The sequence below is a fragment of the Somniosus microcephalus genome, chromosome 16 (genome assembly GCF_052327205.1).
Source record: "Somniosus microcephalus isolate GS21.2 chromosome 16, FLI_Smic_1.0, whole genome shotgun sequence".
Lineage (NCBI taxonomy): Eukaryota > Metazoa > Chordata > Chondrichthyes > Squaliformes > Somniosidae > Somniosus > Somniosus microcephalus.
In genome coordinates, this window is record NC_141002.1 from 74,263,618 (window position 1) to 74,291,403 (window position 27,786).

Below are 27,786 nucleotides of genomic sequence, written 5' to 3' on the forward strand. Positions count from 1 at the left end.
TTATATCCACTTTTTGCAGAACCTGAACCTGGGGTGTGTCCTAACAATAAGAGATATTTTGACTGTAGAGATCCTCAGCCTGGCCTGCCTTGGACAGGAGCAGCGTGTGAAGTCACCTGCGGAAACCTGATGATGAATATTACCTGTTCGCCCATGACTCCATGTATTTCAGGTTGTGTTTGTCCTCCTGGGTAAGTGTATTGAAATATTAAAGAGCAGATCAAAATCTGAATGTCCACCACTGTTTTCATGTTGTAGGTGTTATATAATCTGTTACTTTAAGGAATGCACACCATTTGCAGTGCAGCTGGGGTGCCTGCAAGTGGGGGATGGGGCGGGGTGGGGAGTTAGTGGCAACTGTCAGTAGCACCACGATGCTGTGTCCAAGAACTGGTGGTGCCAGATGAAGATCCTCAAAGTGACCAGTTTCCTCATGGCAACCATTCGGCGATCTTTTTTTGATTACAGCTCTGTGAAGCACTTTGGTTGGGCATTTTTCAATGTTAAAGTTGTGATATAAATGCAAGTTGTTGTTGGTCATTACAAATACAAATAATCAGAACAACGAAGGTGAAAATTTGTGTTAGATTGTTGTGAACCAGCAAGGTGATGCAACAAAGACATTATTGTGTTGATATTTTTAAAAATCTCAAAGAACTAATAAATAATCTGTGGAGATCCAAAAATGTTCCTTATATCTATAAGTTCCCACTTTTTTTTACAAACAATAATTATATAGAGTCAAACCATATGAACAAGTTCAGTAGAATTCTATGGTGAAGGAAGGTTGTGTTCTATGGCAACCATTATCTACTTCTCTAGCAGAAAAATATTAATTATCACAGTTGGTATTAAGCTTCCTCTGTAGGTTAACATAATTGATCTTATTATAGTGTCTCAGCACCTGACCATTGCTACCAATGAAATTCTCTAGAGTTGCCCATTGCAAGTACACACGTGACCAAGAAATATGACATAATTTAAAGGAACTTCATACAGTATATAGAAAATAATGGTTGTTAACAATCATCTACAAAAGGCTCTGCTTTCTTGAGTAATTGTGCAAACGTACCAAGATATTGGGGGTGAATTTCCTGGGAGCTTCTCCCAATCCGCTGCCGTAATGTCAGTGAAAGTTCAGCAGAGACCCTGTTTGCATGCATAAAAGGAGTTTCTGCCAAAGTTACAGCAGCGGAGCGAGAGAAACTCTGAAGAAATTCACTCTTATGTGTAAGACTGACTGTTTTAGAATATTATTATTTTACCTCCCAACTTGATGAACTATGTATAGCATTGAATGTTGTCAATTTTACTTTTCTTCCATGGTGCTTCAGGTTGATTAAACATGGTGGGGACTGCTTTTTGCCTGAAAATTGTCCATGCAATTGGAAAGGTCAGGAATATTTACCAGGAGAAGTGGTTTCTACAGTCTGTTACACTTGGTATGTGCAAATCTGTTTTTTTTTAAATCAAACCAAGTTATTTATTGGTGCTATTTTCCTAAGATTCTGTTTATTTGTGGTAAAATTATCATTATAACAGCTTTATCATGAACATCATCTAAGTCACCAATTTGAAATATATTTATTCTCAAAGTTTCTCTGGTTAAAAATAATCAAAAGCAAGTGATGGAGCTGCTTCTGCCTCTCTACCACTGTATTGCCATTCTGTTTTTACAAATTGAAAAGGTTTGAAAATGTCTTCTCAGCAACAGTCTGGCTGGTAAACAGAGCTCTGTGCATAGATTTGAAACAGATACAGGGAGCTGTGCCACTTCTCACTCCACAGCTATGTGAATGGACAGTGTAACTCTGACTTTACACTTGTATCATCCTACAGATGTTGGTTGGTGCTCCATTGGCCAGTCCAATTAATGACAGTATGAAAATGTTATTTATTTTTTGGTACATTGCATGGCTCTGAATGTCACATGTATTGAAGATTTAAGGTTTACAGAATCACAGAATCACAGAATCTACAGTGCAGATAGAGGCCATTTCGGCCCATCGAGCCTGCACCGACACATATCCCACCCTATCCCCGTAACCCCACGTATTTAATCCCCTAACACTAAGGGTCAATTTATCATAGCCAAATCAACCTAACCTGCACATCTTTGGACAATAGTTCCATTAATTCTAACCGCTCTTTTGTTAACTGAAAGAATTTTCAATGCAGCCTGGTGCTGCATCGTTTACATTGAATCTAATGATTCTTTACTTTCTTAGTGTATGTCAGCGAGGAGTTTTTAACTGCACGTACCACCCATGTCCTGCAGTGTGCACCATCTACAGTGATCGTCATTATCGTAGCTTTGATGGACTGGAGTATGATTATGTCAGTGACTGTCAAGTATATTTAGTGAAGGTAAGGAGTTTTAGGTTTAAACCTGTATTCAACATCAGGTGCTCTAGTCAGCCCACACCTTGAATAATGTGTCCAGTTCTGGAGACATTCAAGCCCTGGAGGTGGTGGAGTGAAGATCCCTGGAGAGAGAGGGTTCAATTTTGGGAAAGGATGGAGACACTTAACATTTTTTGCATTGAAAGGAGGTGACTGAGAGGGGCTCTTGTAATGGCAAATAAGGTATTACTTTTTCTAATGGTATAGAAAGTAAAATCTGGAACACTGCTTCAAATTAAACTGTGACAGGAGAACAAGAGGACACAGGTTCAAACCAGTGAAAAACAAATTTATGGCTTTTGTCAGGACGGTCTCAAACAAAAATTGATCAATCTCTGGAATGGACATCTGGGTAGTACAGTATAGGCAAAAAGCTCTCAGAAACAACTGGTTGCAGTGTTAGAGTACATAGGTACATTCTGGATGAATGAGCTAGAATGGGCTGATTGTCTTTCCTTATCTGTTGTATATGTTATCATCTTGTGTTGAAAAATTAGTAACAAGCATATTTGAGTTAGGTTTCTAGTTTTGGATTTAGCTCCTGGTATTTGAGTTTTGGATCTTTGTATTTGGACACTCAAAGGATTACAAGTGATGATGTAACATATTCCAAGTTTGTCTAATAAATATTTCTTTTAATTTGGAGTTACCCTGACAGAATTGATGTGAATCTTAGTTATCCCCATTTTTTAAGAATGATTAAAAAACAAAAAGACTTTCACGGCCCAAAGCGCTTTACAGCCAGTGAAGTACTTTTTGAAGTGTAGTCACTGTTGTAACATAGGAAATACGGCAGCCACACAGCAAAGTCCCACAAACAGCAATGAAATAATGACCAGATAATCTGTTTTAGAGATGTTGGTTGAGGGATAAATATTGGCCAGGACACCCTTGCTCTTGTTCGAAATAGTGCCATGGGATCTTTTATGTCCACCTGAGAGGGCAGATGAGGCCTTTTAACATTGAACGTCTCATCTGAAAGACGGCACCTCTGACAGTGCAGCACTCCATCAGTACTGCACTGGGGTGTCAGCCTAGATTTTCTGCTCAAGTCTCTGGAGTGAGGCTTGAACCCATGACTTTATGACTCTGAGGCAGGTGTCTCAGTATTTGCAGTTGTTTTCAAGGTACACTACTTGAGAAAGCAATTTATTTCTACCTTCTCAAGTAGCTGGGAATAATGTTTGCTGGCATTCATAGGGGTTTTCTGTTAGGGCTTTATCATCTACATGAACTTCCTGTCAGTGGATGCCTGGAGGTTAGCTATCAATGAAGATGACTTTCACTTTTAATTTTCTTATCGGCGCACCTATATAGGAGTAATCCATTTAACAATGCCTCTAGTCTAGCATGAGATGCCATTATAACATGTAGGATTATCAAAGAGAGAGAGAGAGCATGCAAGTGAGGTGAGCAAAAGGTGTAATTTCTTTAACCAAAATACAAAGCTACCTGCGTATCATTGCATTGCCCAATCCATGCCTCTGGCTTGTCATCTTTTATTAAGATTGTGCTGTTTTACCTTGATTATACTTATAAGTTTATTACTGCTAAAATATGCAACATGAAATTTAATTTCAAGTTGGAACAGTGGAAAAAGTGAAGGAAATGTTTACCAAATTTGTTTGAGTGGTACAGCTGGAATTTATCTTTGCAGATGATCTTGTCTTACAGCATGATGCTACTGATAATTGGACAACCTGGAAATTACATGAGAAAGAACAGCATTGTTAATCATTTTAAACTGGGATACTGAGCTGAAATTTAGCTTTTCAGTTCCTAAATGGTCACTTTGCTGTTTTTCATGCGGTTGTGATTTTGAAGTAAACATTACTGTTGAGTAACCTGAGGAACATTACAAAGTATTTACAGCACAGAAACAGGCCATTCGGCCCAACAGGTCCATGCCGGTATCTGTGCTCCACACGAGCCTCCTCCCACCCCCCTTCATCTAACCCCATCAACATGTCCTTCGATTCCTTTCTCCCTCATGTGCTTATCTAGCTTCCCCTTAAATGTGTCTATGCTATTCGCTTCAACTACTCCCTGTGGTAGCGAGTTCCACATTCTAACTACTCTCTGGGTAAAGAAGTTTCTCCTGAATTCCCTATTGGATTTATTAGTGACTATCTTATATTGATGGCCCTAGTTCTGGTCTCGCCCACAAGTGGAAACATCTTCTCTACGTCTACCTTATCAAACCCTTTCATAATCTTGAAGACCTCTATCAGCTCACCCCTCAGTCTTCTCTTTTCTAGAGAAAAGAGCCCCAGCCTGTTCAATCTTTCCTGATAGACATAACCTCTCAGTTCTGGTATCATTCTAGTAAATCCTTTTTGCACCTTCTCCAGTGCCTCTATATCCTTTTTATATTATGGAGTCCAGAACTGTTCGCACTTCTCCAAGTGTTGTCAAACCAAGGTTCTATACACGTTTAGTATAACTTCTCTGCTTTTCAATTCTATCCCTCTAGAAATGAACCCCAGTGCCTTGTTTTTTTTATGGCCTTATTAGCCTACATTGCTACTTTTAGTGATCTGTGCATCTGTACCCCCAGATCCCTCTGTTCCTCTACCAGTTTTAGACACTTATTTTCCAAGGATCATGTCTGACCAATTTGATTGAATTTTTCGAGAGGGTGACTAGGTGTGTGGATGAGGGTAGTGCAGTTGATGTAGTCTTCATGGACTTCAGTAAGGCTTTTGACAAAGTCCCACATGGGAGACTGGTCAAGAAGGTAAGAGCCCATGGGATCCAGGGCAATTCGGTACATTGGATCCAAAATTGGCTTAGTGGCAGGAGGCAGAGGGTGATGATCGGAGGTTGGTTTTGTGACTGGAACCCTGTGTCCAGTGGTGTACTGCAGGGATCGGTGCTGGGTCCTTTGCTGTTTGTAGTGTACATTATTGATTTAGATATGAATGTAGGAGGTATGATCAGTAAGTTCGCAGATGACACGAAAATTGGTGGAGTGGTAAATAGCGAGGAGCGAAGCCTCAGGCTACAGGACAGTATAGATGGGTTGGTTAGATGGGTAGAACAGTGGCAAATGGAATTTAACCCTGAAAAGTGTGAGGTGATGCATTTTGGGAGGACTAACAAGGCAAGGGAATACACAATGAATGGTAGGATCCTAGGAAGGACAGAGGATCAGAAGGAACTTGGTGTGCATGTACATAGATCCCTGAAGGCAGCAGGGTAGGTAGATAAGGTGGTTAAAAAGGCATATGGGATACTTGCCTTCATTAGCCGAGGCATAGAATATAAGAGCATGGAGGTTATGATGGAGCTGTACAAAATGCTAGTTAGGCCACAGCTGGAATACTGTGTGCAGTTCTGGTCGCCACACTTATAGGAGGGATGTGATTGCATTGGAGAATGTGCAGAGCAGATTCACCAGGATGTTACCTGGGCTGGAGCGCTTCAGCTATGAAGAGAGACTGGACAGGCTGGGGTTGTTTTCCTTAGAGCAGAGAAGGCTGAGGGGGGACCTGATTGAGGTGTACAAAATTATGAGGGGCATAGATAGGGTAGATAGAAAGGAACTTTTCCCCTTAGAAGAGGGGTCAATAACCAGGGGGCATAGTTTCAAGGTAAGGGGCAGGAGGTTTAGAGGGGATTTGAGGAAAAACTTTTTCACCCAGAGGGTGGTTGGAATTTGGAACTCACTGCCTGAAAGGGTGGTAGAGACAGGAGCCCTCACAACATTCAAGAAGCATTTAGATGAGCACTTGAAATGCCATAGCATACAAGGCTATGGACCAAGTGCTGGAAAATGGGATTAGAATAGACAGGGCTTGATGGCCAGCACGGACACGATGGGCCGAAGGGCCTCTTTCTGTGCTGTATAATTCTATGACTCTATGTGGCCTCCTTATTCTTCCTATCAAAATGTATTACCTCGTACTTATCTACATTGAGGTTCATTTGCGAAATACACACCCATTCTGCAAGTTTATTAATGTTTTCTTGTATTTTGCCGTAGTCCTCCTCTGTATTAACTACACCACCCCCTCACCCCAGATTTGGTGTCATGCGTAAATTTTGAAATTGTACTTCCGATTCCCAAGACCAAATCGTTTACGTAAATGATGAACAACAGTGGTCCCAGCATCGATCCTTGTGGAACACCACTTCCCACCATTTGTCAATCTGAGTAACTATCTTTAACCCCTACTCTCTGTTTTCTGTTTTGTAGCCAGCTTGCTCTCCATTCTACTACACGTCCCCTGACTTCACATCTTCTGACCTTAGTCATGAGTCTACAATGCGGTACCTTATTGAAGGCTGTTTCGAAATGGCTCTAATTAAGGGGTTATCAGGTTCTTCAAACTTGCTCATTGGGATTATTTCAGAGTTTGAATAGATTGTATGTTTTCTCTCCAGGTGGAGGCTGGTTCTCTATTTTTGGGTTAACTATGTTTCTTAACTTAAGTAAAATCCTTCAAATTATCCTCAGTAAATTTTATGTTGATCACACCATCTTATGTTGTTCTCTAAACATTTGTGGACTAGAGAGTTCAGTCAAGTTATTTGGATGACACCAACAACTTTTATATTGATCTTCAGCCACTGGCACCAATAGATCAGGCCTTCTGCAATCAGCAATTCAATGCACTTCTCACACAGCCTAACTTGCCAGGGATCCTTACTTTGGTCCTCTTCTTTCTCCAAATACCCCCATAAGGGCATTCTGTGCTGGGGGGTAATTTTTTTTTGTTGAACAATTGCCACAAAGGCTCAGGAGAACCTAAGTGCCAGCAGCAAAGAAAAACACAAAGACAAAGCAAAATGTTCCAGAAATGCAGAATCAAACTAACTGCAGAATCAAATTACTTACTGTGCCCTTTATATGAACTAACACTCACAGCTGATTCCCTAGCATTCCTGGATGTCCATTATTCATTCAATGTTCGTATGCGATCTGCAGTGGCGATTTGGTGTCACGGATCTCAGTCCAGATTTTCAAATCAGGTTTGCCAGATTTACGCCTGTGGATCAAACAAAACCGATCGGAAAATCTCAGCTCTTGTGTCTAAGAGTCAGATATATATTAGAAGCGCTTTGGTTATGGAGTGTAATGATTGAACTAGATTTTTAAAGAATTATGAAGATGCATAGAAGTACTTAGCTGTGACTTGAGAGTACATTTCTTTGACTTGTTCTCGTAGGAAAGACCAGCTTGACAGATTTCATTTAAGCATGAAACTGAACCTTGAGAAAACCCTGTCAGCGTGAAATGGGGAATTACTTTTGCAAACATGGCAAAATATCTTTTGAATGTGAACGTATTTAAATAACCATCAGAAGTTGTTTTAATGTGTCTCTGATTCAATGGTTTACTTATTTTTTTTCAGTATATTTGACACATTGCATTGGTTTAATTAATTTTCATATTGTCAATCACTGCACTTAATATAATTTTCAAATTTTTGACTGTCAAACATTCTAACCTCAGAGGTTCTCCATTGTAACTCTGATTTTTTTTAATGTCGACTTCAAATTCTGAGCCCGTCAGATCAGTTAAGCACCAAAGTTGAAGAATTTATTTAGTTCTCTTATAAGCCATCACAGATACAAGTTTCTTTTCTTGGCTAGATTCAAATGCAAATCTGAGTTTCAAGAGATAAAATTACAGTGTCTGAGTTGCATCTATGCCAAGAAAGTAACAAAAACTAAATGAAAGAGTGCGATAAGTAAGACATAGGTATGTTCTCTAGAATTCTGTGATTTTTATTTTGAATGTGGGATTATTTTACTGGATTTATGCTCCCCATGAATATTGCTTTATTCTAAACGCTTCTGCCTTATTTCCCACCAACTGCAATATTTTTTATTCATGCTTCATACTGTGAATGAAAACATGATATAAAAAATAGTATACAGCAATTTGATGGAAACTAATAAGATACGGTATGCTATGGCAGTCGCATTAGTGAAGTTTCTTAACAAATGCGGCTTTGTGTAGCTAAAATCAGGTTGTACACAAGGGAAGAGCTTGATCAATTTGACTGGTGAGATAGTATGCAAGAAAAGCTGAATTGAGGACAAATGCAGTACCTTATTGTACATGCAAATTGTGTACATACCAAGGACATGTGAGTGCAGACTAAACAAGTATGATCTTAAATGGAGTGACAAGACAATACAAAGTAAAATAAGTAAAGGACAAAAATATTAGCACACCCGTAGAAAGAAAGTGACGACGATTAATGGGAAGAATACTGAAATGTCCACTTTTTTTTAGAAAGATGGTTAGAGAGCAGAAGCGTAGTAAAATTGAGCATAGATGTAGAAGCCAAACGCGACAGTAAGAACGTCTTCCAGTATTACAATAGCAAGAGGCTTATCAAAGAAGAATTGAGATCCTTTAAGGTCACAAGATAATTATGGATGAGGGAGACCATTTGGCTCATATTAGTTTTTCTGTCCAGAAGCACCCTGCAGTTCGCCCATTACAGCATCCAATTTTTTCTTAAATCCATTCCAGGTTTTCTCCTCTATCACACTACCAGAATTCAGTTCCAAGTGTTGATCACTCTTTGTGTGAAGAAGAACTCATCAAAGCTCATCAATATATACCTGACTCATAGGGGGCGATTTTTGCCAATGGGGGCGCGTTGGAGGCGGGACTGCTGCTTGTCGGGTTTTAGTCCCACCTCCATCGACCTGTGGCCAACCCACGTTATTTTTCCTTGATTGACCTTAGCAGCCCAATTAAGGGGAAGCTGTCAAAAAATTTTGACAGATGAATTGTCATCATTTGACAGCTTTAAGAACCATGTGTTCTTGTACTCAAGGCTCACCAAACCTATTTTGTGAGCAGAAAGCAGATGGCTGTTGCATCGGAGAATGCAGCAGCCATCTGTCATCTCTGCCATTGAGATGCTGGAGCCTCCAGATCCCCAACGATTGAAGCCTGCAGGAAGAAATAAAGGTAAGGAAACTTTTTCTATCACTTTTCACTCACCTCACATATTTACCTCTCCACACTTGCACCCATCACTCACCTCCACAGCTCAACTTTTGGACCCCTCCGACCCCCGCAGACCCACTGCTCGCCTTGCTGACCCTGGCGGGGATTCCCGATGTCGGGAAGCCCGCATCTCTGCTGGAAAAATGGGGATAATCTTCTTAACTGCCTGTTAACTACCTGGCACGGAGGCAGGTTGGGGGAGGGATGGGTACCCGCCCCCAGATTCTGCCATTTTCCCGGCAGTCCTGCCTCCAAACCCGCCTCCCCAGGGCTGGCAAAATCGCCCCCACAGACACAAGAGCCCAGAATTTCTGGTTGGATTTGTTTCATTCATTGGCATAGATCTGGCAAATCCAATTGGAAAATTGGGAGGAGATCTGTAACACCAAATCGCCACCCATTGCACATCACATGCATTTCTGAGGGCAGGGAAAACAGAGCAGGAAGCACCCACCTGAAATGAATGGGGCCTTTATTAAAATATTGAAATGAGGCACTGAATGTTCTGCATGTCATTTCCTGATGTTTGCGCAGGCAGAACGTTAACTAATGTTTTTGCCTATGAATAACTAAATGAAAGAGTTGTTGTTGTTGTTACGTACATACTGAAAACCAGTAAGTTCAGACTAACCAAATGTGTCCCGAACTGAATTACCAAAATTAATTCAAATTGATAGAAAGAGGAAAATTGTTCTCTACAATTCTGTGATTTTTTTTTTTGAATGTGGGATTATTTTACTGGTTTTATGCTCCCCATGAATGTTGCTTTATACTAGGGAATCAGCTGTGAGTGTTAGTTCATGTAAAGGGCGCAGCAAGTAATTTGATTCTGCAATTAGAAAGCCATTTCTGGATCATTTTCCCTCTTTTTGTACTTAACCACTTTTTTGAATATGGGCACGACATTGGCCTGTTTCCAATCAACTGGTACCTCGCCAGTGTCTCCCTCAAATTAGTTATCAGTGCCTCACAAGTCTTCCGAGTCGCTTTCTGTAGTTTGGAATAAATACCATCTATCCCCATTGATTTGTTTGTTCTGAGCCCTTTTAGCTACACTAGGACTTTGAACATATTTACAGTCAAGTTGTTCATTTTACAACTGTTATTTTTGTTTCAGGAGGACGTTACTCATGTCTTCCCTGTGAATACTCATTCAGAATATTATCTGTCTTGTGCTTGTTCATAATTTTGATTTAGTTTGCATTCTTTTATGTTTTTGACTTTTTCTCTGACTGCCCTCTAACTGTTATAGTACTGAAATGTTTAGCCTCTGATGCCATGCTTTTTTCCGAGGTCTCTCTGCTACTGGTCATGCTTTCAATGTGTTTTTGCATGTTCTTGTAGTTGTCCAAGTGAACCCTTGTGCATTTTCCTTTGCAGTATTTGTAGAGGACAATTTTCCCCTTTCTATCAATTTAAATTAATTTTGGTAATTAATTTTGGGACACATTTTGGTTAGTCTGAACTTAATGGTTCAGTATGTACTTAACCTGCATATTCAGCCTTCTGGCGGTGAAATTCCGTGAGGGTTCCACTTATCCACTGTAATTTCTGCAGAAGACCTGCGTAAACCCCGGAAAAACAGCGCAAGTACCCTTCCTGGCGTTTTTCTGGGGTTTCTGCAACTCTTCCAGGCGAACAAGATGGATGTATTAGAGAACCCCCGAGGAACTCCATTCTCTGTTCCTTTTGAAGGTGTTCCACTTGTCCTCTATTGATATATTGTCGAATAAACTCTGCCAATATATTTGCTTTAGCTGTTCCCTCATTTAGTTGAATGAGGGGGACACAGTTATAAAGTTATATAACTGCTGCCTGGTCTTACAGTATTTCTGACTTCCAGATTATGTTAAACTTTATCATTCTGTGGTTAAGGATGGAATCTGGGTTGAAACTGAAGGTGAACTAAAAATATTTCACATATAAAATGATCATTTTGTGAAAGTATGCACTAGAGAAGTCACTAGTAGCATGCCACCGATTGAGATTCCACTAAACTTAATGGCCCCAAATTTCTGGGGCTGGAGAAGGCGTAACTAGCAGTTAGGAGCTGAAGAATTAAAAAAAAAATCTTTGGGCCATTTTGACCTCCTGAGGGCTCCACACTGCCTTGGTAACTGAGGTCGGGGTGCTCCTGCAGGCACCAGGGTCCCACCCTACCTATGCAACTGACCCTGTCTCCAAAATTTTGGATGGGTTCTCCAGCCTATGACCAGCAAGGGTTCTGTTCCACCAGTGAAGCAGGGCTCGGGGAATCTCCAAGCAACTTACTGGAGGTCCTCGATGGGCTGAAAGGACTCAAAGCCAATAATTCCCAAGGACAGACGGTATGTATATGCAAGGGTGATGTCAGACTGGGGACAAAATCTGCGAAAAGCTGGTAGTCTTCATGAGGGAGTTATTGAACACAGGGTGACATCCAACTGGATTGGAAACAAGCCAGCTTGGTACCTATTTCAAAAAAAGTTAACCAAACAAACCCCGGTAACTTCAGACATATTAGTTTTCCATTAAAAAAAAAGGAAAAATTATGGAATTAGCTCTTAAGAAAAACTTGAGGATTATCTACATACTGTACAAATAACGAGTAAATAGTACTCAACACATTTCATAAAGAGGGGATCTTGTCTGGCCAACCTCCTTGACTTTATATTTGAGGAAGTGACATCCCAAATGAATATTGGAAAGTCCCATAATGTAATGTCCCTGGACTCCCAGAAAGCCTTTGGTAAAGTTCTACACAAAAAGCTACTTCACAAGCTTAAGGCCCCAAGCATCCTAGATTAAACTTGAAGGCAGATAAGGAATTGGTGTCTGAAAAGAAAGCAAGCAGTAGGTACTAGTTAGGGCAGCGATGTCAGGCTGAAGAGATACCCCATGGATTGGTCCTGGGGCTAATTCTCTTTCGATCATACATAACTGCCCTGAATCAGAAACGCAATGCCAGTTGATCAAAGTTGCACATGATACTAAAATGGGAGGGAGGCAGTCGAGTCTGATAAAACAAACCAAGAAGTAAAGAAGGACTAGGATAACATTTGCAAGTGGACAGAGCCACAGCAGATGAATTTGAATACACATGTGCAAGGTGTTGCATATTTAAATAAAGTGGGTGCATACTAACTTTCCAACATTCATTGCCCGAAAAGCACTTTAGGACTTCCTGAGGACATGAAAGGCACTATATAAATGCAAGTTCTATTTTTAAAAGAAGCCCAATCTGAAATGCCTTTCAGTGAGCAAATTTAAACTTGCAAATACTGATAACTTAATTTGCAATTCTTTATTGAAGATTATTCAGTTTTCATAACTCGGTTCCATTGAAGTGCTGTCCCTGCTGAGAAGCGAGACAAAATGAAGCGATGAGCCCCTGGTTCCTTTTATCTAAAGAAAAGTGACACAAAGCTGTGGCAGAATCGTCCCTGGCTGCAGGTGTAATTATATACAGGATCATTGCAGGTGTGCAGGGGATTGTAACCATCGGCTCAGTCACTGGGAGGTAGTTCACATTTGGGAACTTACTTAAGCCACTTTTAATAACCTTTGGTTACTCACCAGGAAAGGAGATGGGACTGACAGGCCAGATTTGTGCATTATATTGTATCACAGCAGATCTGTTAATGAAAAGCTGCAGTTTCTCACGTTTCTACCGGTTTTCCTGAAGCTTTAAACATAATACTCAATTCTGGTCTTGTTTTAGAACACTAAGGAGAATGTTCGTACTGGAAATAATATTTGTGTTAGTTTAGTTCACTACAGATTAAATTAGCCATGAAACTTTAATAAAATTAAACTGTTCTTCTGTCATTTACCCTGAATTAGCAGAAATAAATTAGAATTAAAGTTGAAATTTGTCTTTCAACAGTATGGCAAATTAAATTTCATTATGATCTAAAGTCTGCCATTGCGTTTGTAGTTAATTTCTCATTCAACGGTTCAAAGTATTTGCTTTTGTCAGTGGTTTTAAAAAATAAGTTGGCATATGGCCTAAGAATGCATGATAACATCACTGAATCCTACTCGCAAAAACAGAACTGTAAGTTTGCTAATTGATTGGATGGTATAGCAATTAATCTTTCTTTTGGTTACAGTTGTACCTTTCATTTTTTCATTTTAAGAGAGGGTCAACCATTATTAGTAAGAACATTGGTAGAAGTTGTTGGGCTAAAAACACCACGACCTATTCTATACTATTGTGCAGTTTGTATGCTCAATGATGAAAGCTAGTTGAACTCCATTACATTCATTAGTATTCACTGAAAGAGATCTTTGTTTTTGAGTCTTGCATGTAATGTGGTCACGTTAAGTGGTCTGTAAACCTAACCTTATTGAACTGCTTCATTGATTCTGGAATGTCCCATATTACTAAATTACCTACCTAAGCAAAGAATGCAACACCTTATTTCTCTAAATTCATTAAATAAAAGGGTAAACTCACCAAATAATGTAAGTATAATTATAATATACAGAGTAGCTGATTCTATACTTTATACCATTGTTTCAAACCAAATATCTGCCAGAGTTAACATTGGTTTCAGCGGGGGATGGGGTAAAAATGGTGCATTTTGAATTGGCTTAAATCAATCTACAATTCATATTCGGATTGTACTGCTCAAGTGCTGTGGATAAAAATCTGGTAGAATTCTCAATACACAGCTATGTTTACACAAGTTTACAATGTTGTAAAATATTTTACATTCAGATCCACTTTAGGTCTTTCCATTCTGTGCACTATTTCTTGACTGAGCGAGTGGGCAGCTGGCTGCTCCGAATCACTTGACAATTCTACTCTTGTGCGAGTTGCTTGGCAATGTGACAGAGAAGTCTGGAGCAAATCTTCCTCTGAGTTTCCCTCCCTCCCAACAGTGAAGTGGCTTCCACTCTGCATCTCCCTTTATTGCACAGCCAAATTTGGGAGCCTCAGGTATCATACTATTTGGTAGCACAGCATAATAGTGAGAAAATGCTGCAGAACAACTGTTCTTTTAAAAAATGATATAAAAACAGAAAATGCTGGAAACACTCAGCAGGTCAGGCAGCATCTGTGGAGAGAGAAACAGAGTTAACGTTTGAGGTCGATGACCCTTCGTCAGAATGGAAAAAAGTTAGAGATGTAATAGACTTTTAAGCAAGTTCAGGTGCAGGGAAAGGGGGAGGGGAGGAAAGAACAAAGGGAAGATCAGTGATAGGCTGGCAGGCAGGAGAGATTAAAAGACAAAAGGGATGATGGTGCAAGGCAAAAGGAGATGGTAATGGGACAAGTAAAGAAACAAAAGATGAGTCTAGATGAGGTGTAAATGGGGATGGCAGAATTATCAACAGCTGCCATGTGAAAAAATAGGGGCCGAGGTTATGGTCTGAAATTGTTGAACTCAATGTTGAGTCCAGAAGACTGTAAGTAAAGTGCCTAATCGAAAGACCACTTTGCGGAACACCTCCACTCAATCTGTAAGCGTGACCCCGAGTTTCTGGTTGCCTGTCACTTTAATTCTCCACTCTGATCTGTCCTCTTGGCCTCTTACACTGTTCCAACAAAGCTCAACGTAAGCTCGAGCAACAGCACCTCATCTTTTGATTAGGCACTTTAAAGCATTCTGGACTCAACATTGAGTTCAACAATTTCATACCATAACCTCTGCCCCTATTTTTTCACATGGCAGCTGTTGATAATTCTGCCATCCCCATTTATGCCTCTTCTAGACTCATCTTTTGTTACTTTACTTGTCCCATTACCATCTCCTTTTGCCTTGCACCATCATCCCTTTTGTCCTTTAATCGCTCCTGCCTTCCATCCTATCACAGACCTTCCCTTTTGTTCTTTCCTCCCCTCCCCCCTTTCCCTGCCCCACACTTGCTTAAAATCTGTTACATCTGTAACTTTTTCCAGTTCTGACGAAAGGTCATCGACCTGAAATGTTAACTCTGTTTCTCTCTCCACAGATGCTGCCTGACCTGCTGAGTGTTTCCAGCATTTTCTGTTTTTATTTCATATTTCCAGCATCCGCAGTATTTTATTTTTGTTTTAAAAATTGATGTTTGGAATACTACTATCACCAAAATGTGCACAATATTACTTATGGAAGAAGCCATGGAAGGTGAGCTTTCAGTAAAAGAGATCAAGGCTGGCAAAAACTGACCCTGGTTCAGTCAGAGAGCATAACTAGCATGTGGGACCAGGCCAAATGTGCCTGGGATTTCACCTGTCACCACAGCAGTTAATTGATTGAAATGAACAATGTGAATTTAGTGCAATGAGATCATTCACTTTCAGAAACCAGAAAACATACATCAACGCTTCACCTTATTTTTTTACCCTGGGAATCCACAAGTGGATTCTTTAAAACAAAGACTTTCTAAGTTGGTTAGAGTTATAACTACCAATGAAAATATAGTGAATTTTGTTGCAGCATTAATACCGCATATTGGCCCGCATTTTACGGTGGGTAATGACGGTGAACTGTCAGCATTTGCTGTCATTACCCTCTGAAACTGACCGTAACTTCAGGAGTTAGCGAATGCGCATCTAAACACGGAAAGCCTGAAGTTGCGGTCAGTTATTCACTGCTCCGCCACAATCTGCGCTATGGGATCCCCTCCCCCTCCCCCCTCAACCCCCATAGCTGGCAATCTGTGGAACTGATGAAAATGTGAGCTTTTCCGTGCTAATATCGCTGTTAAATACCCCATTAAATGTTAAGCCTTGTCAGAATATGTGTAACTGGGGTTTTAACAACATAGGGCCGAATGGCCTACTCCTGCTCCTATCTCCTATCTTCTATATTGACTGCTAAACAATAGTTCTGGCCCTGAAAAACTAATTTTTATATTTGTGGAGTGTCAAATTTCTCCATTATGATAAAAATTACTATTTACATTTTTTTTCGATGTTTGTTCATGATATTTCAGCTTCTACCTTAACCCTAGTGTATGTCCCGATCTTTATTTCGCTCTGTGTAACATTTTTTTAAAGTGCAGATAGAAAAAGCACTTTTCATTTCCTCGTTTACTGTCTGTGAGAATTCTTCAATGTGATTGGCTGCTTAGACAGCTTGTTGATATAACTGCAGCTCTTCACTGGGATTCCCATTACATAGATCTACAATCAATTGCACGTCAAGAAAGGTAAACTTCTCACCACAGAGATCGCGCGATCTCTGTGGGCAGCTTTCTTTGAGGTCAGTGGCGAGCACCTTAGCTTCGCAACTGACTGCAAATTACAGGCCATTAAAGAAGGAAAATAAATGGCCAAGAGCTGGGTTGAAATAGGACTCTAATAACTGTCAGAGAGATGTGCATCATCCCCTTAGTCTGAACAGGATTCAAAGCCAGGTTCCAGAGATGAAAGGATAGTGTACCACAGAGCTCCTTTCCTAGCTGCTTTGAGCCATTTGCCTATTTATCTTCCAGATTATTAGAGATAAGCAGGAAGCAAGTCCTTCTCTCAGCGCATTATCAATAATTTAAAAAAAATTGCGTTTAGCATATATTTATGCTGACATGTATTTTACTGTTACTGATAATTTGACATAATACATAAAGTTACAATTTCTTTCTCCTAATTAGCAAAGGTCACACCTCTGCTGGAAAAATGGGGATAATCCTCTTAACTGCCTGTTAACGACTTGTTAGCAGGCAGTTAAGTGGTTGTAATCCCCTTCCCGCCTCCAGGAGACGGGACCCGGCGCGGGTCGGGTACCCGCCTCCTGGGAAGATGGCACAGAGGCGGGTTGGGGCGGGATGAGCACCAGCCCCCAGATTCTGCCATTTTCCCGGCAGTCCCGTCTCCAAACCCGCCTCCTCAGGGCTGGCAAGATCGCGCCCTGTTAACTCTGTTTCTCTCTCTACAGATGCTGCCTGACCTGCTGAGTATTTCCAGCATTTTCTGTTTTTATTTCAGATTTCCAGCATCCACAGTATTTTGCTTTTGTACAGTGAACAATTGTTCTGCCCCTAGTTGCTTGAGATATATGTTCACAACCAGTATATTTCTCGCTGAATTTAATTATGGCTGGGTGTTAATAATGAGAGCCTAGAGTTTTCTCCATGGGTGCAGCCCAAAAGTTAGGCCTGAAAATGCGCCCAAGGTCGTGCCCATTTTGCCAATGTCAAGTTACGCCTAAGTATCTTCCCAATCATAAGAATATACCCAAACTTAAAATGGATGTAAATGAGTGCAAACAATTGGGGCCCAAGGAAAGTGCAGAACCCACACCATATATTTCTTCTTTAAGTATGAAAATTTAAGTTTGAACTCATTTAACCATCATTCATGCACATCATGTTTCGGAACCTGCAACCGGGGAAGCTTTTCAATTTTTAATGTGACTTATACTTAGGCCAAAAAATCCATTCAAAGAAATAGAAAATACAAAGCAGGTCTCAATGAGGATAATTTTTTTTAAACACTCAAAAGTTGCAATAAAACACCAGAAGAGAGACTGACTTTCGTGCTGCGCCTAGAAATCTGGTCGCAATGTGAAAGTACCCTCCAAACAAGTGCAATTGGAGGATACTTGCCTTTGAGAGTCAGGGGCGTGGCCAGTTTTGTGGGCGGAGATTTGTTTGGGTGGGTCTAGGCTAGATCTACATTTATATTTGTGACTGATGTGCATTTGTCACACTTCAACTGAAAAATCTTTGACAAAAGTAGAAAAGAGAAGAATAAAGTCTGTTTTATTGTCTTAAAGCGGTGGGCCAGTGACTCACAGTTACATCTTTGCAGAGTAATACACTGGGGGTAATTTTAACTTTTATTGCCAGGCAAAAGAACGGGTGATAGCGAATCAGCTGCCTCTTCTACACCTTGAAGAAAATTGTGCGAGGTGTAGAACAGGCAACTGTTTTGCTATCACCAGCTTTTTGCCTGGTGATAACATTTCAAATTACCCCCATTTTGTTTTATATGGTGTAACAATCCTGTCATTATAAAACCACATAGGATTAATTCCATGAAGCCACGTGTTGCTGGTGGGGCCTAACACTTAGCCACACATATTATTAAATTGCAGGATTGCAGGCCTTCTGTCTGCAAATTTATACACATTAAAATCAGTCAATGGAAAATTGTGGGCAGTGCATCTGCAATTTTCGTATATGAGCTGGCTGCATTTGAGACTAACTGCTGGCATGGGGCCTTGCAAAATTTTCTATCCCATCCTTGGACTTACCTTGAGCAATGCTGCCAGTGATCTGCTTTTACAAAAGTATATGTTTGAAGTTTTTCCATACCTTTTGTGGCAATGGGAGGGTCCTTGCAAATCATGCTCATAGGGAGCCATGTTGCATGTTGAAAATGCACATCCGTCAGATAGTCTGCACATTAGTTTAACATAAATTCATTAGTCAGAACAATAAAATAAATTAATTATTCAGAACTGATGGCAAAATTGATTTTTGCTTGTATTGAAGTCTGAACCAGTCTGTCTAGTAGATTTTCCTCAAGATGTACGTTTGTTTAGGCTCTCACAATGGTGATTTGAAGTATTAATTAGTTAAACATCGTGAGGGGCCATTATTTGTAGGGAATTGTAGGGAAGTACATATTCACAATATGGAAATGCTGTACTATTCATTCATATATTTAATGTAAATAAACCACTTATTGGTTCAAAGTCTATGCTTATTCAGTCTGTCTTCCGTAAAGAGAGAAACATTCACACGGCAACACATATAATATATTCCAGTAGCTAGTGTACAATGTAAAGGTTCTCTGTTATGATCCTATGGCACTCTGAATCATAGGGGATTAAGGTCTGCTTATGAGATTGGTGATGTCAAGCCGTAGAAAATATCTAATGTAAAACTCCAAAATTGTGACAAAGTAATTAGGACTCACTCCCCTTATTGTTATTTATGCCCTGCTTTAAAGTCCTCAGCACCATGCATTCTTCCCTGACAAAGGGGGTAGATATTCATTGTTCCTCTTAGGTCTCTGCCAAGACTGCTTTACAATCTATTAATTCGGGATTGAACAAAAGTGGGTCAGATTCAGTATCTCCCTGATTTCTCATCTCACCCAACTAGAGAAATGAACCTAGCCTCTGCTCTTCTCCATCTGATAACCTGGGTGAGAATCAGACTCTCATTCCTACCATTTTGTAGTACAGTTAATTGGTAGATTAGCACACTGCGCTGCTCATTATGTCTTTAAGATTTCATGGTCTGCTACAGTTAATTACACAGTAATGATTGTTTGGCATGATCGGAGAAATATGTGCAAATATGCTACGGTGTTATAATTTTGGAATGCGTATTCCTAGCAATAGCACAGAGCAGGCAAATTCCTTTTCCTACCTCAAAGCAGTCTAGGATAGATTGTACCACTCAGAAACAGATACCTGCACATATTCAAAGCCTTAATCTTGGGAAAATCAGAGGCATTTTTAATTAGAACGGGATTGCTGTAATGTAACCCCATGAAATGTCAAATCCAAAGGATAAACAGGTCAAAGTTAAAAAAAGAAACAAAGAGCAACTTGTTTCAGTAATTTTATGCTTTCTGTTTCCCAGAGCTAGAACTCATTGTCGAGGTTTGTATTTAGTGTCTTTTGTTTTGTTAAAGTTTTCGTATTTCTTTCACTAGATCTGCATCTTTTCAAGGTTTAACCGTAACATTTAAATCTGTTTGAGAGTGAGCAGGTTTTCTTTATTTTAAACAGGAAAATTATGGCAACCTGTGGCTGAAATTAGTACTAATCCTCCACAATTTGTATTCAATGCAATCAATCGTTGAATATGATCGCCAGGCATACTTTATCCTGCGCCCCTCATTTTATTTAAATTTAACAGTATAAGTAGCTAAGTAAAGTACATTTTCTGGCTGCTTTTTGTTAGCTTGATATACACACCAAGATAATTTTTAAAATAAATATCATGATATTGTATGTAAATGCACTTTGAGTAGAATATCCTTTTAACTGTAAACTTCTTACTTGTTGTATGATAGTGTATATAATATAATAGGACAAATAGCTTAACAATGCAGAAGCCAGTATTAATATCTTTGTATTATAAGAATGTATTCTGTGTTATAGAAGGCAACACTTGGTTTAGATTAGGTCCTTCGGATTCTGTAGGGGAATACTAAGTAAACAGGAGGTGTCAGGTTAATACAATTTAAGAAGCATCAAAGGGTTTGTATAAGCATTATAGTTAGTTTGGAGACAACATGTCCAGGTTTCAGCTGTTATTATTCTGGTAGGGTGTGATGTTTATAACCACGTAAATTGTGTCATCTTCTACATAAATAACAACCATATTCCAGTGAACATGGAGTGAATGTGGTGCAACATTGCCATCTACCGGCGTAGTAGCATATGACACATAACGATCACATGACAATCTCAGAATTGATAGGTTTAGAGCAAGTCATCTGACATTGTCCATCTAGGCATATAAATAGGCTTTCTTTCAGTAATTCTTTGGTATTCTGTGCTGAGAACTGACCAGGATTGGTTAGTAGTTCGCAGACCCGATAGATATCCTACTAGTAAGTATAAATGTTTAACTTGATTGTACTTTCTGTCAGTATTAATTAAACCAACAAGCTGATTTATCTCTGGCATCTGATCCTATATCAAATGGATTAATCTACTCTGTTGATCTAACACTTGTCTTTGAGGAAAATCATTTTAAGATGTTTACAATATAGCCCATTAGGTACAATAGTAGCATTTTAGTTGAAGTAGAAAGAAAGGGCAGGGAGAGTAGGTGGGCAAAATTCCTCATTTAACTATTTTTAGCAAAAAAATAGATGTGAGTAAAAATATGGATAAAGAGGTAGAAAACGTCAACATACTATTTGTCTGTGTTTAATATTAAAATGAGACTCAGGCAATCTTAGCCCTGTCAACCTTGTAAAGTTCTCCTCACTAACATCTGGGGACTAGTGCCCAAGCTAGGAGAGTTGTCCCACAGAATAATCAAGCAAGTACCTGACATAGTCGTACTCGCAATCATATTTATCAGCTAAAAGCTCAGACCCCTCCTTCACCATCCCTGGGTATGTCTTATCCTATTGACAGGATAAACTTGCAATGGTGTACAGTTGGGTAGTAGGTGCCTTGGAAGTTCTCAACATTGATTCCAGATGCTATGAAGTCTTATAACTTCAGACGAAACAAGACTAAGGAAACCTGCTGCTGATCTCCACCCTCTCAGCTGACAAACCAATGCACCTCCATGTTGAACTCCACTTGGAGGAAATACTGAGTGAAGTAAAGGCACCAAATGTATTCTGGGTGGGAGATTTCAGTGCCCACCATCAAGACTGGCTTGGTAGTATCACCACAGATTGAGCTAGCTGAGTTTTGAAAGATAGAGGTGCCACCATGGGTCTGCATCAGGTGGTGAGGGAAGTAGCATAAGGGAGAAACCTACTTCACCTCATCCTCATCGAACCAAACTATTTGTTGCAGACACATCTGTGCATAATAACATTGGTAGAAATCTTTGTAAAGACAAACTCTCATCTCCAGTGTGAGTACACCCACCACCATGTTATGGCACTATCGTTGTGCTAAGTGGGCAAAAAAAGGACAGCTCTAGCAGCCAAAACTGAGCATTCATGAGGCCATCAGCAGCAGGATCATATACCATCACAATCTGTAACCTCATGCCTGGTACATGCCTCGCTTCGCAATCACCCGGAGTGAGCAGCATCAGACATACCTTAGAATGAGGCACCAACTTAGTGAAGTTACAACACAGGCCTACCCGCATGCTAAACATCAAAAATAGATTGATTCATTCAACTAAGCGGTTCCATAGCCACAGCTCTGTAACCCTACCACACACATTTAGTTAATGTGGTGGACGATCAAGAAACTAATGGAAGGAGAAATCTCCATGAAAACCCCCATCCTCAACCATGGCAAAGCCCAGCATGTGCAAGAGACAAGGTTGAAATATTTGCAAACGTGTTCAGTCAAAAGTGTTGAATAGATGATCCTACTCGGCCTCCTCCTAAGGACCCCACCATTATAAATCCAGTTTCTAGCCAATTTGGTTCACTTCGCATGACATTAAGAAATGACTGAGTTCACTGGACATGGCAAAGACTTGACAACATTTCACCTGTAGTGCTGAAGATCTGTGTACCAGAAATAGCCAACCTCCAGCCAAGCTGTTCCTGTGCAGCTATGAAACTGGCATCTACCCAACAATGTAGAAAATTGCCCAGGTATCTACGATCCAAAAAATGCAGGAAAAATCTAACCCAGCCAATTACCTTGCCATTAGCCTCCTTCCAATCTTCTGCAAAGGATTGTGTTCCCTGTAATTTAGAAGGTTAGGGGGTGGTTTGATCGAAGTTTTCAAGCTAGTAAGGAGAACTGATAGGATAGATAGAGAGAAACTATTCCCACTGGTTGGGGAATCTAGGACTAGGGTACATAACCTAAAAGTTAGAGCCAAGCCTTTCAGGAGTGAAGTTAGGAAACACTTCTACACGCAAAGGGTGGTAAAAGTTTGGAACTCTCTTCCGCCAATGACAGTTTATACTAGACCAACTGATAATTTTAAATGAGATTGATAGATTTTTGTTAACCAAAGGTATTAAGGGATATGGGGCAAAGGCGGGTATATGGAGTTGGGTCACAGATCAGCATGATCTCATTGAATGACAATAGGCTTGAGGGGCTAAATGGCCTACTCCTGTTCCTATGTAAAGTGATTTTAAAAAGCCATCAATAATGCCTCAAATGGCACCTACTCACCAACAACCCCTCACTTAAGCTCAGTTTGGGTTCTACCAGAATCACTTGGCTCCAGACCACTCACAGCCTTGATATAGGCATTGGGTTGAATGGCAAAGAAGAGGTGAGAGTAACAGAGTAACTGCCCTTGACATTGAGATATTTGGCTGAGTATAGCATTGAGGAGGCCTAGCAAAACCGAGGGCAATGGGGATCAAGGGGAAAACTCTCCAGTGGCTGGTGTCATACCTGGTACACAGGAAGATGGTTGTGGTTATTGGAGGCCAATCATCACAGTCCCAAGACATCACTGCAGGAGTTGCTTAGGGCAATGTCCTTGACCTAACAATCTTCAGCTACTTCATTAATTACCTTCCCTGTGTCATAAGATCAGGAGTGAGGCTGTTCTCTGACAAATTCACAGTGTTCAGTTCTGAGAGTGTCTCTGATAATGAAATAGCCCTGCCAGCCTACAGCAGCACTTGGACAATGCTCAGGGTTGGCCTACCAAGTAACAAGTAACAATGGTACCACAAATGTCCGGCAACACAGTGCACTGCAGACATTACTGGTATTGCCATATTTTCAGCAGCAGACTGACATGGCAGGTAACCGCAGTCTAATGGCCCAGAAATTCAGGTCAGAGGCTTCTTGCGGGTGCAAGCCCCTGACCTGCACTTACCTTGCGCGCCGGCCGTTGAGCTGTGGGTCTGCATGGGATTCCGATCCTGGGCCTCCTCCAACTGCCGGCGCGCAGTGCTTGCGTATCCCAGGGGCGCAGTTAGTTCGAAGCGTTCCCTGGGATCACGTGGGCCATGTAGAGCCAATGGTAGCAGGGAATGCTTCATTCATAAATTTGACAGGAAGAGCTGTCAAACCTATAAATACTATAAGCCCCAAAACATAATTAAAACTTCAAATAATTTTTTTTTTAAATCACATTTTTAAAATAACTATAAATTACATGAAATAACTATTTTAAACAATAATTTAAATTTTTGAAAAAATAATTACATTTTCTAACGGGTCTAAAAATAAACTTACCTTTCTTTAAAGTATTTAAAAATAATAAACCTGTGGGAAAAATGTTTTAATTTTAATTAATTCATCACTTACCTTGTTAAAAGCAGGCCTTGTGCCTGCTTTTTAAAAGTGTAACTGCTGGAGACTTACCCTCCCGGAGAAACCTGCAAGAAAACGTAAGTTCGATGCGCACGCGCTGCCTCTCCAGCGCACGCGTTCCACCTGTCAACCCCTTCTTTCAAGGGAACGGAAGTTCCGGTTTCCCGCGCAGTGCATGGATGAAACTGGTACTTTCGTTGGGCCTATGCGTGAGTACCCAGTGCGTACTCACGTGTGGGGACCCGAATTTCTGGGCCATTATCATCAATCATGAGCGAGGTGGCATTGCTCTCCTCCCAACTAGCTAAACAATAGTGGGATCAATGGTTTATGGTGTGGCAGATTTCCAGATAGTATCCTCCAATTATGTGCTAACAAAGTTTTTTTGCAAAAGAAGATGTTACATTTCTATCAATGTCCTAATTAAACTGGGTGTTTCAACTTCATATTGATTAGTCAATCATTAAGTACAACCCTCCTGGAGAAAGCTTCTCATTTCCAAAACCAGCTGGTGTTTGTTGAAAAGAGGTATTTCTGAAATTTGATTCCGAAGAAGCCCATGCATTGATGAATGATGGAGTGGCATTACATAACATACAGTTCACTTGAGACCAGAGGAATTATAAATTCAGTTTTAAGTTCAAACAAAATGTCTGTCAGCATCACAGAGAATATAATTGATTTGTCCATCTGTTTTCCAGGGCACTGCCAGCTTGAATGTTTCTATAACCACTCAAAATGTGGATTGTTACGATAGTGGAATCATTTGCATGAAGTCCCTCCTGATTTCTATTGGAGGCACCCATCTTTACTTTAATGACAATTCTGGGAAGCCAGTGAGTACCTATTTTGATTAAACACAAATTAATCCAGATTTTCTTTTTCTTTTTTCTTGGAGGACTGCAAAAAGTGTTCAAACTCTGCTTTTAAAATGTTAACCACACCCCCAGAAATGGGAACTCCTGTGTTTGGCTCACTAGTGGGAATCAGTTTATGCAGGCTTATAAAATACAAACAACCTACACACCAGAAAGGTTAAATGGTTAACTCCGATGGCTCAGTGGGTAAATGCAGCCCATAATGTGATTCTGAACATTACTTACCAGAAGACCTCAGTCTAATTCTTTGTGTGTGTTGTATAGGCAGCTCTCAGCAAGGGTTGAAATGAGGTCGCTACAGTTAACCATATCACTCCAGGACCAGGAAAGAAGTCAGCACTGATTGATGCTCAGCAACTCTTGTTGACCCTTCATGGGGGCGATTTTGCCAGCCCTGGGGAGGCGGGTTTGGAGGCGGGACTGCCGGGAAAATGGCAGAATCTGGGGGCGGGTGCCCGGGAAAATGGCAGAATCTGGGGGCGGGTGCCCATCCTGCCCCCAACCCGCCCCCAACCCGCCTCCATGCCATCTTCCCAGGAGGCGGGTAGCTGACCCGCGCCGGGTCCCGTCTCCTGGAGGTGGGAAGGGGATTACAGCCACTTAACTGCCTGTTAATAGTTAGTTAACAGGCAGTTAAGAGGATTATCCCCATTTTTCCACTGGAGGTGCGGGCTTCCCGATGTCGGGAAACCCCGCCAGGGTCACCGAGGCAAGCAGTGGTTCTGCGAGGGGTCGGAGGGGTGCAAAAGTGCGCTGTGGAGGTGAGTGATGGGTGCAGGTGTGGAGAGGTAAGTATGTGAGGTGAGTGTAAAGTGATAGAAAATGTTTACTTACCTTTGTTTCTTCCTGCAGGCTTCAACAGTTGGGGATGTGGAGAGTCCGGCATCTCCACGGCAGAGATGACAGATGGCTGCTGCATTCTCCGATGCAACAGCCATCTGATTTCTGCTCAGCAGATAGGTTAGATGAGTCTTGAATACAAGGACTCTTCAAACAACAGAGAATGTCAGTGTTTGACAGTTTCACAGAGCTGTCAAATGATGGCAATTCATCTGTCAAAAATTTTTGACAGATGAAACGTCATACACTGATGTTCTCTGTAATCGGCTTCCATTTAATTGGCCTGCTAAGCCCGCTGGGTGGGCTTAACAAGGTCAATCAAGGGAAAATAGCGTGGGTTGGCCATAAGTCGATGGAGGCGGGACTAAAACCCGACAAGCAGCAGTCCCACCTCCAACGCGTCACCATTGGCAAAATCACCCCCTATATGTCTGGATGTTCAGTGAGGATAGGGTCAGGATTTGCTCTGGTGATCTGCCCTCACTGTCCAGGAGTATCAGCCCCTGTATGCATGAATAGCATATCTTTTTTTCCACCTCGAGGAGAATTAAAAATTCTCAAGTACGGTATCAACAACATTGCAGAATTTACACAAGGATTTTCCTGTTGAATTAGTCCAAAGTTTATTTGAATATGATAGTTATTAACAATTTTGACTGGATGGTCAATTTGACTGATTCTAATTAGATCACTGTGCAATTAAAATTGTCAGCGATTGTTGGTGTTTTAAAGCCCCGGTGACTCACTCAGAACATTGAATCATAACTATGCCCTTTATGACCTTCTGCATAAAAACTGTGTCCACTGTCATTTAACATCCACTTAAAATGTTTTTTTTATGGAAATTTTAGATTAATTTTATAATTTTAAAGCATTAATTAATTTTCAATTTGCAGCGAATGGAATCAAATCTTTATAATAATCTCAGTGATGTGTGAATGTGGCTTCTTTGCTAATCCAATATTAGGTTTAACATATTGCAAAGTCTTGTAAAAAAAAATAGCAGGTATGATAAATCCACGAGTCATGTACACTTTCTCATTCATTATTCCTTAAAATGAATGGTGGCTGCATTATAAAGTGACAATGTTTACATTCTATCCAAATGTGCTAACCATTTAAATAATTTTCTGTTGTACATCTTTTCCAACACTTTACCTATTCAAAAAATAACCACATTAACCACTTTCTGCACACATCTTAAATTGGTTGATAAATATAACTTGCAAAAATAGCCCCTGGCTTCTTTTCTCCAATGCCAACTGGCAGCAGCTCAGACTTTCACTGTGGGGCCCAGAGGAGCATTTTTAATTTTTCGTACTTGAGCTTTTGATTCTGATTCTGAAGGAAATCTCTGATCTTGTGGAGATCTCATTTGCTGTTGACAGTCAGAGACATTGCAACCTTATTGAATTAAAAAGCTGGAGTGTCCTTTATGCTGAATGCACCCCGTCTCTTAAAAAAAAATCAGCCACACATCCAGCCTGCTGCTCCTCTTCACTCCCAGTTTCATTTAATTATTATTACTTTTCCATTTTATTATCTAAAGCATACTAGTGGTTCTCCTGCTCCAAGTTCCACTCCTGACTGTTGGGCATTTCACTGCTCCAGTTACACAAGTTCTACAGGAAACTCTTTTTTATCCGGCACCGACGGGACTGGCGTGCCGGTTTATCAAAAAGTCCGGATTACAGAGAGGTATAGTAAAAGGTACGAGAGCCCCGTACACGGCCACAGATCCAGGCATCCCTGTTGCATGGCAACAGGTGCAGGAACCCCGGTTACACGGCCACAGATCCAGGAACGGCTACTAATATGAAGTAAAACTTACCTGAACCTACTCCTGAATTTTGCCGGTTAACAGAGATTTCCG

At 40.6% G+C, this 27,786-nt stretch overlaps 1 protein-coding gene across 1 annotated transcript in view; it reads left to right on the plus strand.

The window, feature by feature from the left end:
* Window positions 1–27,786, plus strand: part of otogl (otogelin-like) — a 237,127-nt gene that overhangs the window by 50,707 nt on the left and 158,634 nt on the right. Inside the window, exons 19-22 of the mRNA XM_086009727.1 lie at window positions 20–191; window positions 1,335–1,442; window positions 2,229–2,367; window positions 24,897–25,031. Of these exons, the coding sequence (XP_085865853.1) occupies window positions 20–191; window positions 1,335–1,442; window positions 2,229–2,367; window positions 24,897–25,031 (554 nt within the window). The remainder of the gene's footprint in view (window positions 1–19; window positions 192–1,334; window positions 1,443–2,228; window positions 2,368–24,896; window positions 25,032–27,786) is intronic.